A 13,873-nucleotide genomic window follows, 5' to 3' on the forward strand; every position below is an offset into this window, starting at 1 on the left:
TGGCCTCAGCTGTGGAACACAAAGGAGGCTGGGGTACAGTGTCAAGTAAGTTTTTCAATACTTATCTGTGGGTAAATTTTATGGTAAACTACAAACAGCGAATCACTTTTAAATCAAGAGGTGAAATAAATGCAATTTGAACATTGTTTAAAGTCCTTTGCTTCCAGTGCTACCCACAGGAATCAAACCTTTAAATAAGAAAATTAAGTACAACAAGAAACTTTAGAGAAACTAAATCTATGGTGTCAAGGATGGTAAATACCAGCAAGTATTTATTATGAACCTACTATGTGTCTGAGCCTTGTCCTACTGCCAAAACCATCATATTGATTCAAAGGCAGCCAGCCAATCTACAGATTGTTCGATGACATCAGTCAATTAAATTTTTGTTTGGAGACAAAGATAACATAGAGGATAGGAATGTAGGCACAAGGCCAGATTGCCAAGATACAACTCCTGATTCCACTTCTTACTGGGTATGTAAAGCCCAGGCAAGTTACTTAATCTCATAGGGCCTCCGTTTTTTCAACTGTCAAATGAAGAGAATAATACGAACCACACTTAGGACTATTGAAAATTTTAAAGATTTTTATTGATTGATTGATTGATTAGAGAGAGAGAGAGAGAGAGATATCACAAGCAGGCAGAGAGGCAGGCAGAGAGAGAGGATGAAGCAGGCTCCCTGCTGGGCAGAGAGCCGGATGTGGGGCTCAATCCCAGGACCCTAGGATCAGGACCAGAGCCGAAGGTAGAGGCTTTAACCCACTGAGCCACCCAGGTCCCCCTGTTGTAAATTTTAAATTAGCTTATTCGTGTAAAGTATTTAGAATAATGTAGAGCATATAATAAGCATTCAGTGAATATTAGTTATTTATATTCATATATTATTATTATTAATTATTATTAGTCTTGTGAATTCAAACTGGGAAATATAGAGAGACAAAACTGGTTACCAGTATGACAGAAAATGCATGGTGCCATGAAGAAAGGTTGGGTTGTGGCGAAGCAATGTTGCATGAAGACCTCATTTACGGTAGTAGAGGAACTGTAAAGGAGCAGCAGGGAAGCCTGTCAGCAGAGAAAGGAAGAAGACACAAAGAGATATAGAGGGCTTGAGAGAGAGAGAGAGCCCGGAGCCCATGGGAGACATGGGGAGTCTCCCATCTGGAGAGGTGTCTTTGTTCCAAATGCACAGCAGTTCTGGCCACTGTCTCAGTATAATAAACCCCATTTTCTTTATTTTTTTTTAAATATTTTATCTATTTGACAGAGAGAGATCACAAGTGGAGAGAGGAGGAAGCAGGTTCCCTGCAGAGCAGAGAGCCTGATGTGGGACTCGATCCCAGGACCCTGAGATCATGACCTGAGCTGAAGGCAGAGGCTTAACCCACTGAGTCACCCAGGCGCCCCTAAACCCCATTTTCTTGAGGGCCTTCTTGCAACCCAAAAGCATAACTAGAACAGAGTCCACAGACTGGATGAGACATGATGCTTGAGCTCAGAGAGTTCTCTGTTAGTGTTTACAAACTAGCAATTCCAAAACAGAAATGTATTTTCTTTTTTTTTTTTTTTAAGATTTTATTTATGTATTTATTTGACACGGAGAAGGAGAGAGAGAACACAAGCAGGGGAGTGAAAGGCAGAAGGGGAAGGAGAAGCAGGTTCCCCGTGAAGCAGGGAGCCCACTCGGGACTCGATCCCACCTAAGGTAGAAGCTTAACCAACTGAGCCATCCAGGCATCCCCAGGAATCTATTTTCAATGATCAAGAGTTTCAACATACACCATGGTGGCCAGCTGAGCAATTCCTTTAACTATTTGCAGAAGTGAAACAAGGACATAGTTAAGAAGAGCTTCCCGGAGGAGGTGATACCAGTTTATGTTGCATCACAAACTATTAGAAGGAGGGTGTGGGGAAGAATAACAAGAGTTCAGACACCAAAAGAGCAGCAAAAGAAGAATCCCGAAGGCCAGAAATAGCCTGATGTGTATCCAGAAGTGCAGGAGAGCCTGCTAGGTTGCTAAGGGTTAGGAGGTCAGTACATGGTCAAAATGGATTTGGGGAATAGGATAGAATTTCATTCAACAAATATTTACTGATTATTTACCATGAGCCAAGCACCATTGAGGAAAGTGGGCATTACACTGTGAGCAAGAGCAGCAAGATGTCCTAACCTCTTGAAGTTTGCAGTCTGGTGGGAAACATAAGCATCAACAGAAAAATAGTGAATTTTAAGAACTCTAAAGTATAAATATCAAAAACAAAAACAGGACATGGTAACAGAGAGTTATGTGGTAATATAGAAGGAGGCTATTTTAGAAGGTTGGCCAGAGGAGGAGGTGACATTTGAGCAGAAACCAGAAGAAAGTGATGGGGAGGCGGGTTGGTGGTAGCTTCCAGAAGTAGATTTAGGTGAAAGATCATGGAAGTCTGAAAGAGGGTGGAGCTGGTAAGATGGAGGCAAGGAAATGGTTCTTAAACCTTCACGAGATAAACTTTACAGGCCTTAGCTATTGTACAGATAAAGGGCACGAGAAAGGGAAGAATGAGGACCAACTCTTAAATGTCTAGCTGAAATAACAAGGAAGATAGTAGGGTCACAAGCTGAGATGAAAGATGACGAGTTGCCTTTCAGAACAATGGGGTCATAGGGCAATCCCTTCGATGGTGATGTTCCCAGCAGGTGGACTCTGGAGCTGGAGCAGAGGCCTGGAGTGGAGGTTTGGACTTGGGAATGAAGGCCATGTGGGTGGTCAGTGAAGCCAGTAGGGTCACTGAGATTGCCTGTTAGTCAGCCAACGAGTATTTAATGAGCTCTTACCAAGTGCCAGGATGTGTGGCAAGTCTTTTCTTTTTCTTTTTCTTTTTAAGATTTTATCTATTTACTTGACAGAGAGAGACACAGTGAGAGAGGGAACACAAGCAGGGGGAGTAGGAGAGGGAAAAGCAGGCTTCCCACCGAGAAGGGAACCCAATGTGGGGCTCCATCCCAGGACTCTGGGACCATGACACAAGCCAAAGGGGGCCCTGTGTGGCAAGTCTTGAAGGAGATTTCTTTTTAGTGGAGACATGAAAAAAAGATCTCCGAAAAGAAAAATGATTTCAATGATTTCACTGATGATGGGAGTTGGGATGAAGTTAAAGTAAGATCATAGGATAAAGAATAATGGAGTGGGAGGAGCCAGTAGCAGCCAAAACAGTCTTCTGTAAGGACATAATACTTGAATTGAAAACTGAAGAAGGACATTGTCCTGTGAAAAGGATGAAGACCTTTTGAAACAAAAGAAAGTATGTCCTCAGGTCTTGTGATGGGAGTGGACTTGGTGTTATCTGAAGGACAGGTGAAACGTCAGAGTGGCTGGAATGGAGTGAGTGAGATAGGCTGGAGGGAGGTGCAAGGTGAGGGTAGGCCAGATAGGAAGGAGACTGGGTTTTATCCTGAGGGAAAGCATAGAAAAAGAAGAGAAGGCTGAGGAAAGAAGATTCCTGAAAACACCAACCTGAGGAACAAAGGGAATGCGGTGCCACAGAGGTCAGACCAGGAGAGGGTAAGTGATAAATTCTCCAGCAGAAATGAACATACTACTTTTGTGTTGTTGCACACAATGGCTATCTTGCGATGGATAAAACAAAAGGGTCAGGGGTGCCTGGGTGGGTCAGTGGGTTAAGCATCTGCCTTTGGCTCAGGTCATGGTCCCAGGATCCTGGGATGGAGTCCCACATTGGGCGCCCTGCTCCTTGGGAGCCAGCTTCTCCCTGTCCCTGTGTCTGCCACTCCCCCTGCTCATGCTCTCTCCCCCTCTCTCCCTCTCTCTGTCAAATAAATAAATAAAATCTTTGAAAACAAAAAAACATGAAAGGATCATTTAACTCCACCCTTATCCCCGTTTGTGAGCTACAGGCCCCAAAACCCATCAGTCCTGCCACTTTTTTTAGTTTCCTCTTCCAATATAACAGTTTGAGTTTACATGGTGATGTATCTATCAGCATGGAATCAACATCCACAGGACTGTTTTAAGATAACTGCAGAAACTATTTCAGCATTATAATGCAATGGAAGGGCACAGAACCTAAATGTCTTCTCAAGTCGATGAAGGCCTAAGCTGAAAATAGCACCCTGGTCTACTTATTCCAAGGTTACTTTTCAGTTTGCATCTAGCTTATGCCTCTGGTTGGAAAAAGCTATCTTTAGAAGTTTTATAGATTGCCACACCACAGGGAGGGACGGGAACCATTAATGACCTCTCTTGATCCACAGGCACAACACTTCGTTTGGATGTCTGGGATGGATGGAAGGAATTTCTGATGGGTTGTCTTCTGGGACAAAAACTTAAAGTGCAACGCTATTTATCGAATGAAGGACCAGTACTCAAGTACGGAGATAGAGCAAACGCTAAATTAAGTACTTTTTACTAAACTTCTATAGGACGTTGAGACTGCAATTCACTCTGTGGCTGGGTTGCTGCACTATGCTGGTTCCACTGAGAATGTCTCAAGCAGATGTTCTTACTGAGATATTTGCTGGGATAAGATTGCAGGGATGTCACCAGGGCTGACAGCCTTTGGTGACAGACTGCAGTTCAGGTAGACTTTCCTCAAGAAATGCTAACTATTTCAACAAGTGACTTCAGTTTGGTTTGGAAATCAGACTTTTCACAGCACTTTTGAAGCCTATCAGAATAAGTACCTTGCCACCCTCATATTCAATTATTCTAAAAAGCACTAATTGCTAACTGATTGGCTGAAAATTCTAGCTCCCTCTTCGTAAGCTGCCAAGTAATTTTTCAAACTTTTAATACAAGCCTTTTGTACATACTTTTGCCATACACGTGTGGCTGGGCAGTGGGCAGTAGGCTCAGAGAAGCACACGGTCATGTTAGCATGACTCTGCCATCAGCAACATCCCTAACGTGTAAGCTGCATTACTCTTACGGTTTTAATTCACTGGTATTTTTGGACAGTGTTCCCTCTTGGTGCTTTAATCATGCTTTTCAGAAACCCACACATGCACCAAGAGCTCTAAGGGCTCTAAGAAGTGACAGATTAGAAAACCAGATTTTATAATTTTACATATTATTCATTATTTTAAAGTAATTTCTATTGGGGGATAGTAATAATTCCCTTTTTCCATGCTCTAAGTCCAAAGAAATTGTTGTGTTGCATTGGTACTTTATATTGTGCTTATTTATTGAGTACCTTTTAACATGACACTGTGTTATATGCATTACCTAATCTTATACTTTTGACAATTTTACAAGATAATACTCTTTTATCATGTTTTACAGATAAGGAAACTGACATTGAGAAATCTGCCCAATGCCACACAGCTAGGCAGGTCACAACTGGATGTGGAATCCCAATAATTTAACTCTAATGCTCAGATGCTTAACCATTCCACTTGACTTAACATTTTGATAAAATCTTAGGAACATGAGCAGCAGGGGTGTGCCCTGTCCCCAATATGCACTCCTGCACACAGCCCAGCTGACCCACCTAGGCCCATGTGCTCACTCTGCTCCAGGCCTTTTCGGCTCTGGTGATCAGTTTCCAGCCTAAAATCTCCCTGCACACACTATCCGTATTTCTCATCATGCTTAAACACACACACACACACACACACACACACATGCATGCATGTATGAATAGAATGGACAGAGGCACAAAGGGAGGAGGGGAAATATATCAAACAGTTCAGAAAATACACATGAACAAACTAAAAGTATATTGAGCATGTACTATGCCAGATCCTAGGTATATAGCAAAAAACAAGATATGGCCCCTGCCTTCTGCAACCTTGCAGTCCAGGAGGGGAAACAGAAAACAAGCAACCGATTCTAGCAGAAGCAGAATTGCAAAATATTTAGGGGCACAAACTCCAGGATCCTTCTGTCTAGGTTCAAAGCCCATCCCTGTTCAGTTGTGTAAACTTGGGCAAGTTATATAATCATCCTCTATCTCAGTTTCCTCTTTGCTAAAAAGGGAATAATAATTGCATCTATCTCCTAGAACTGCTTTAGAGATTGCATGACATAGCAATCATAGGAATTTAGAAGGGGGCTGGCACATGGTAAGCAGGACATAAATGTTAGGTGTTGTTGCTCTTACTAGTCAGTGTGAAAGTGTTAGGACACGGACATAGTGCAAGATGATATGGGAACGTGTGGTGTGGGCAACCAACCAGAATTACCGGTTCAGGTGAAGTATCCTGAAAAAGGCAATTGATGAGATCTAAATGGTTGAGTAAAAGGTAGGGAGAAAAAAAAAAAAAAAGATATTCCCAAACAGATGGAACCACACGTACAACAAAGTCCCAGGGGGGCAAGAGAATAGATTCAAGGAACTGAAACAAGTTCCACATGGTAGATCACTGAGTGAGAGGGAGCTAGTGGCCGGAGGCTAGAAGGATAAGAAGAGGCCAGCTCTTACAGCTACCCATAAGAATGTAAAGGAATTTGGACTTTATATTTTAAATGTTGGGAAGATATTTAAGGTAGAGAAAAGCCAGGATGAGATCTGAGTTTTAGAACGTTGGCCCTGGTTGTAGTTTGAGGAAAAGAGGCAGGCAGGAGACAGATCGACCATGATGAGGTTGACAATGGCCAGAACTAGGCTAATGACAGCAGAGGTAGGGCTAAGAAAACAAACTACAAAAAGATACATTTGCGAAAGAGCATCAGTAAATCTTGGTGAAAGAGTGCCTCTAGCTCTCATAACTTCAGTGCTAAGGATGAAAGCAAAGGCCAGTTAGTTCATCCAGGAGGGGCTCTTCTCCCCAAATCAAGAAAACTGATCCCATCCAGAGATGCTGATTTGCATTAATGAATTTTGACAAAAACTCATGTGTGAACCAAATGCCAGTGTATTAATGTAATTGCTCTAATTAGTTATAATCTAACCACCACAATTCTAATCTAACTGTAGGTCCCAGAGACCCACATGTTCTGGTCAGGTCATCTTCCTTACACAGGAACCCACACACACATCAAAAGATGGTGTGATGAGCGTGTAACCAGTGAGAGGAGAATCAGTTATTTGCAATAGATTTCAGATGATAGCAGGCAAGCTTGTCTCCATCTCTATGATGGGGTCAGAGAGCCGGGCCCAAATATATCCTGTATCTATATCATTATATACCTAATGGGACCCTATCTAGGTTTGCCTCTAAACAGCCTGCACCAGTCATTCAGCTTGTGCCTTATGGGGTATTGTAGGGACAGCAGGGAGGCCAGTGTGGCTCTAGTGCACTGACAGGGAAGGGGAGTTATGGGAACGGGGGCAGGGGCCAGATTGTGAGAGGCCTTGTAAGCCAAGGTGAGGAGTTACGATTTCGATTGCAGTGGGAAGTTATTTGAGGGAAGGAAGAGGACCTCCAGTTAGGAGACTGCGGCACTGGTGGTAGTGCTGGTGGGGGCGCAACCTAGTGGTTTCAGTCAGAATAGCAGTAGAGACTTTGAGAAGCCCAAAATAAACACTATTGTTAGAAAAGACGAAACAGACTCACAGACCTGTACCCCTGGGGATAAAAATATATTATATGTTTATAAAAAATAAAAAATAAATAAAATTTTAAAAAAAGAAAAGACAAAACAAACAAATACTCAAAACATTCAAATTTCTTCGTGCTGGATTTCTTCCAAAACTTCCCCACTTAATATAAAGCTTGAGGGGTGCCTGGGTGGCTCAGTCATTTAAGGGTCCAACTCTTTGATTTCGGCTCAGGTCATGATCTCAGGGTTTTGAGATCAAGTCCTGTGTCAAGCTCTGTGCAGGGCTTAAGATTCTCTATCTCCCTCTCTCCCTGCCCCTCTACCCTCTCTTTCCCTCCCTCTCTTAAAAAAAAAAAGAAAATATATATATATTTATATATAAATATAAAAATATATATAAATATATTTTTTATATATATATATATATTTTTTTTTTCCCTGAGCATCTAAGTTTCATAAGAAAGAAAACCACTCTAAGAAAAGCACTTTGAACAATTTACCTGTGCATAGTGGGATAATGTGGCTAAGCAGGACCTGTGCAGTTTATTTTTTTTTTTAAGACTTTATTTATTTGAGTTAGAGAGCATGTACAGAGGCTGGGGGCAAAGGCAGAGGGAAAGGGAGAAGCAGACTCCCTGCTAAGCAGGGGGCTCGATCCCAGGACTCTGAGATCATGACCTGAGCTGAAGGCAGACGTTTGACCAACTGAGCCACCCAGGTGCCCCAGGACCTGTGCAGTTTAACCTATATATTACCATATGTCTTTTCTGAAATTTTTTACTTAAAAGTTAGGAAGAAATAAACATTTTAACTAGCATGCTTTGTGGTTATTTAGTGTAGCTACATTTATCCATTTGCTGACTTCCTAAACACTCACCTCTACTTATTTCATTCATTCAGGTATCAGAAAAAGGTAGCCCTGTACATCGCCGCCTTTTACGGGTACATTGAGCTCACTGAATGGGCCCTGAAGCAGGGTGTGCGGCCCGAAGAGGCTGTGGGTGTTCACCCCTGTCGAGCATGGTGCCATGAAGCCCTTCATGCAGATGTCTCTAAATGCCCCATTCATGCAGCTGCAGAAATGGGCCAACTGTTGATTCTGAAGGCCTTTGTCCACTGCAGCGTGCTGTGCCTGGAATGCAAAAATGCAGCAGGACAAATTCCCCTGACCATCGCCTTTAAACACAAGCATAAAGACTGTGTATTGTATTTATTGAGTAAAATGTGGTCCACGGTTTCTTTTCCGAAAATTTCAGTCCCCATGAGGATTTATATTAAAATAAAACAATGGGTCCTCAGAGCCCAGAGTCACAACCTTAATAAAAGCCAGCTTTGCAGAGCAAGGGTCTCTGGGGCAAAAGTCGGAGACACGGTGATGGTGGATGGTTTCAGCACGCCAAAAATGACCTCCAAGAGCTGGTACAAGGCTAGGTGCGAGGATTCACAAAGCACCGTGGCCAAGCTACCGCCTCTCAGGGAAGAAATTGTAAGCCGAAAACCTGTCAATCCTTTGGCAATTTCACAGCACGACACAAAACAACAAACCTTGAAATTGCCTCCGCTGGTAGATGCAAGTACATTCTCTGAATTACAACGACATCAACAACACCATCAGAAAAAAATTACTGCCACAGCTAGGAAAAAAGAAAAGCTCATAAAAAATACGTATCTCCCTCAAGTCCCCCTCCCCCCAGTTTCCAGAGTGGGCTACTCACACCCATCTTTTTACTATGCAACACCCAAAGCGGACTTTTTACTCAAATCCTCGTTGGTGTGTTTCTCGGAGCACAGTGGTAAGACTCCAAGGGAGAATGCCATTTACTGCTTAGCGGTGGCCAGGTAATGTTTTCTTTTTAAATATACAAGGGCAAACCTTTAGTAGGGCATGTCTAGGGCAGGGAATGGTCCATGAAGCCGTACCATGCCATACAATGTAGTACAGGTTGTTCCAGTGCATCAGTAACCGGCTTCACAGACCTCACCTTAGCCTTGTGTCTAGGACCAAATAAACCCATTTTACCGGCCAGACCAATCTGTGTAGCACCTGAGTCCTCAGGCTTTCAGAAAGAAAGGAGACACATGCAAAGAGTTGTATCAAATAGCAAGGTCCCTTGCTTATTCTTTTTTTTTAATTAATAAGAAATTGTTAATTATAATTAAAAGGAGAAGGGGGAAACTTGAAGTATGGGAGAGAGGCATCAAAAGTGTCATGGAAGACTGGATGGTGATGAAAGGGGAAGGAAAAAGGGAACAACTATGAAGACTTCAGTTGACTTACTAGGCAAGACATACTGGTTGGGGAAAATCTATACTGGACAGTGTGATAGAGTTGATATTAATATTTTAGGTCATTTAAAAAGTAACCCATTGTCACATTTAAAGCCAGAAACAGATGTATCAGGAGTGGACTTTTCAGGCATATTCATTTCACAAGATAAACTTTTGCATATTGGTCATCAGATTTCACTGAAAACACAACTCTGATCAGATCTCAGGTCCCATCCATTACTTATAAGGTATTATTGGATGCTAATATTACAGTAGAAATATAGATTTATGAGCAGCTTTTCCTCCTAATCAACATAATGAAAAGGAAAGAACAAAACAAGGCTAGATTGTTTTCGTTGCCTCTGTATTGGTCTTTGGTTCAGCTCTACTTTATTTCCCCTAAACTGTTGCCACCTAGTGGTCAGAGAAATTTGGGCTCTAAAACTGACAAAATTTAGGACTGCACGAGATTGATAGAAGGTAAAGAAACTGCTTACCAACTTGGATCTTGGTAATTTGTGATACAGCTCTGACTAGAATGCATAAAAAGAGATATTCTAAAATTCTATAAAAAGACTAGAAATTGATTGGTTGAAAAAAATCACATAGCCATCTTAAAATCAGGCTGTAAACGTTAGAAAAGAAATACTGATTAGTTTTATCAACAGATGCACATTAGAAAGCAAACAATGTACTTTTAAAATATTCTAAAGTGCTTATTATGTCCCAGTAAGTGCTAGGCAGAATGCAAACATGCAAAGGTAAAGCAAGGAGTTAATCCAGAACATTAATGATGAGTTAGGCAAACTTGAACAGAGTTCAAATATTTGAAACACTAAAGTACTTTAATGCAAAATTTCTTCTCATAGATTCAGTGAATGCCCTTTAGATTTAAAGGACTTCATCAGACAAAAGCAGCCAGGTAGCGGTGGCAACATGGTCAAGGGCACTGCTTTGCGAAGGGGTCAGAGAGAAATTTAGTTTTCAAAGAAGTAAGTGGATCTGCAAAAGGCATTTTAGGGGAGAGGGAGAAACTGGCTGAAGGTGAGACTAGCAAGGCAAATTGCACCTATGCTGAGATCTCCTTGTGTGCCCACGTGGAGAGTCTGCTTATTAGGAAGTAGGTAGGAAGATCACAGAAGTTTTTTTGTTTTTTCTTTTTGTTTTTATCAGGTATCACATAAGCAGTTTATGTTTCTTTTTGAAGACAAATCTGGTGGAGATGTGTGGAAGAGTCACTGGGAAGAAGTCTTACTGAAGCTGTGGAAGGCCTACTGTAGATTTAGGAGGCTGTAATAAGAGAAACAAGGAATGATAAAAACCTGGACTAGAGCAGAAGTAGGTAGGGAAGAGGAGGAAAGCCAAATATGAAAGATACTTCTGAGGAATGATCTGCAACACTCGATCACTAATTAGATGTAGAAGCAGAGAGAGAAGGAGGAAGGGAGGTTTGTTTCCAGGTGTAGAGATGGTGAGGAGATAGCAAAGGCACAGTGTTAGAGCAGGAATACTGAAAGGGGGCAGGCTTAGGAAGAAGATAAAAGATGTGGAAATTGGAAGTGTGGACCAGGACTTAGGAGTCAAGGATATGTGAGTTGAACCAATCAGTAAGCAAGGCCTTCTAGGATGAGGGTGCAGAGAGAGAGAAAGACAAAGGACAGACTCTGAGAGGGCCCCTCTGTAGTAAATCACATTTATACCCTACTAAGTAGGAGTGATCATATTTAAATCTGCAAGTCTTTATTAGTATATAGCCAGAGAAGAGCTACCATAACACATAAAGTTTCATTGCATTATGGTAAAAGGGTATTTAATATCATACCAATGGGGGAAAAAATGTGTTTTTGTGATGGAAAAGGAGGAGAGGGAGATGCATCAGGGAATACATGATGTATAAGGATGCCTGGGGGAACAGACAGAAAAGTTTCTATCTAGAGAATTCTATGTAACATTGAGTGGTCTTCTGTTTCTAGCTGTTGGGGCTAAATTTCTAGTATTGCCTTGGTAAAATATTCCCAATGCTTCACAAGGAACTAATTTGAGAAAGATTCCTGTTTTCTATTTTTACAACTTACCTTGTGTGACAAGATAAGCTAGCGACAGCTCCAAAATCAACCTGGAGAGTTCTATCATTTCAGCAATAAATAGAGACAATATTGGACTTCCTTACAAACTATTTGTCTTGTTTTCTTTCAGTGCCTTTAAAGAGAAACGATGGCTTCAGCAGTTAGGAATAGCAAGAGTTCTAGCCAAAAAGAGCATTTCTAACTTGACTATACAAGGAGGCCTAACAGCATGTGAAACTCCTCCAGAAATTGTACTTTGAAAAGTCATGACAACTCCAGTTTGGGCAAAGACCTGATCCAACAGAAACTTCAGTTCTCATATTAACATTTCAAGTAACTAATGCTATAATTTCTAATAACGGTCCTAATGCTATACAACCATCGACAGGATATTTAGTGTTGAACATCATGTTTTCTTGAACTCCATCACTGTAAGTGAACATTTCAGGCATGTGTTTTTTTACACAGTTCATTGAAGAATTCTTAAGAAACGGAGAGGAGTAGCTGCCTACAGTGGTCTTTCCTACAGGGTAGGAAAACTGGAAGAATGGGAAACAGGATGGGCGGAGGGTGAGAATTTTCACTGTTGCTTTCTGTGTTTTCGTTTTTCTGGGGTTATTTTTAATGCTTTTTGTTTTTTAAACCATATGAAAGTAGTACATAGTAAAAATAAATCAATTTTAATACTCTCTATAGGGAAAGTCCCTAGGGGAGTTACAAATACTGTTTAGGTCAAGTACTTGGTCTCGGACATCTTTTGAACTTCTGCTAAAATATCATTATTAATTTTTTAAATTGATACATACAGTGAATTGCACAAATCTTAAGTGTAAGATTCAACGGTTCTGACAAATATATACATCAGTATAACCAGCACTCCAATCAAGATGTAAATATTTCCATTTCCCCAGAAAGTCCCTTCAAACCCCCATAACTAAGTCCATCCCAGTCCTCCACAGACACCCACTACTCTGATTTCTGTTTTTTTTTAACAGTGAACTTTACTTTTAATTCTTTCTGTTGTACATTTGCTTTCTTATTTGTTTTTTTTTTCCCTTTTCTTTCTTTCTTTTTTACAGTTTCTACTTCTCTGATTAAATTTTTCATCGTCACCTAATATTTTGGACATATTATTCGTAGTTATTTTGGGTTCAGTTCAGTCCTAATAACTCCAATATCTGTACTTCATTCAGATCTTTTTTAGACTGTTTTTTATTATCTAGCATATTCCATTGTATGGAATTTATCTGTTCAACTGTATATATATTTGGGTTGCCTCCAGTTTGTGTTATTATGAATAAAACTGCTATGAACATTATTGTAAGGTCTTTTCCTGGACATATGCTTTCATCTGTCTTGGGCAAATACTTACAAGTGGAATTGTTGGATAAGAGGGTAAATGTACCTTTAACATTATAAGAAATTGCACAACAGTTCTCCGAAGTGGTTTTATGATTTTTATACTCCCATTAACAATGTACAAATGTTCTCTTTTTAAAAAGATTTTATTTATTTATTTATTTATTTATTTGACACAGAGAGAGAGAGAACACAAGCAGGGGAAGGGGCAGTATGAGAAGGAGAAGCAAGCTCCCCACTGAGAAGTTACCCCACCCCTGCAACCCCATGCAAGGCTCCATGCAGGGCTCAATCCCAGGACCCTGGGATCATGACCTGAGCTGAAAGCAGACACTTAACTGACTGAGCCACCCAGGTGCCCCTACAGTGTACAAATGTTCTGGTCACTCCACATACTCCTCAAAATTTTGTGTCATCAGTGTTTTTTATTTTGTTTTTCTAGTGGGTTAAAATGACATCTCTTTGTGTATTAATTTGCATTTTCTTGATGATTAATGACACTGAATGCTTTTTCATTTGCTTATTGGTCATTTGTATAGCTTCTTTTGTGAAGTATCAACTCAAGAGTTTTGCCCACATAAAATACTTTTATCTTTTAATTATTTGATTATTGGAGATTTTTATATACTCATGGTACAGAAATTTGTACCATGAGTATATAAAAATCTGGGTGGCTCAGTGGGTTAAGACTCT

At 40.8% G+C, this 13,873-nt stretch overlaps 2 protein-coding genes across 2 annotated transcripts in view; one reads left to right on the forward strand and one right to left on the reverse strand.

The window, feature by feature from the left end:
• Positions 1-13,139, forward strand: part of ANKUB1 (ankyrin repeat and ubiquitin domain containing 1) — a 32,314-nt gene extending 19,175 nt beyond the window's left edge. The window contains exons 4-6 of the mRNA XM_059163779.1: positions 4,259-4,373; positions 8,388-9,326; positions 11,952-13,139. Coding sequence (XP_059019762.1) covers positions 4,259-4,373; positions 8,388-9,326; positions 11,952-12,081 — 1,184 coding nt within the window. The 3' untranslated portion in view covers positions 12,082-13,139. The remainder of the gene's footprint in view (positions 1-4,258; positions 4,374-8,387; positions 9,327-11,951) is intronic.
• Positions 1-13,873, reverse strand: part of RNF13 (ring finger protein 13) — a 193,778-nt gene that overhangs the window by 174,499 nt on the left and 5,406 nt on the right. The window lies entirely within an intron of this gene.

Source organism: Mustela lutreola, chromosome 2 (genome assembly GCF_030435805.1).
Source record: "Mustela lutreola isolate mMusLut2 chromosome 2, mMusLut2.pri, whole genome shotgun sequence".
In the NCBI taxonomy this organism is placed as follows: Eukaryota; Metazoa; Chordata; class Mammalia; order Carnivora; family Mustelidae; genus Mustela; species Mustela lutreola.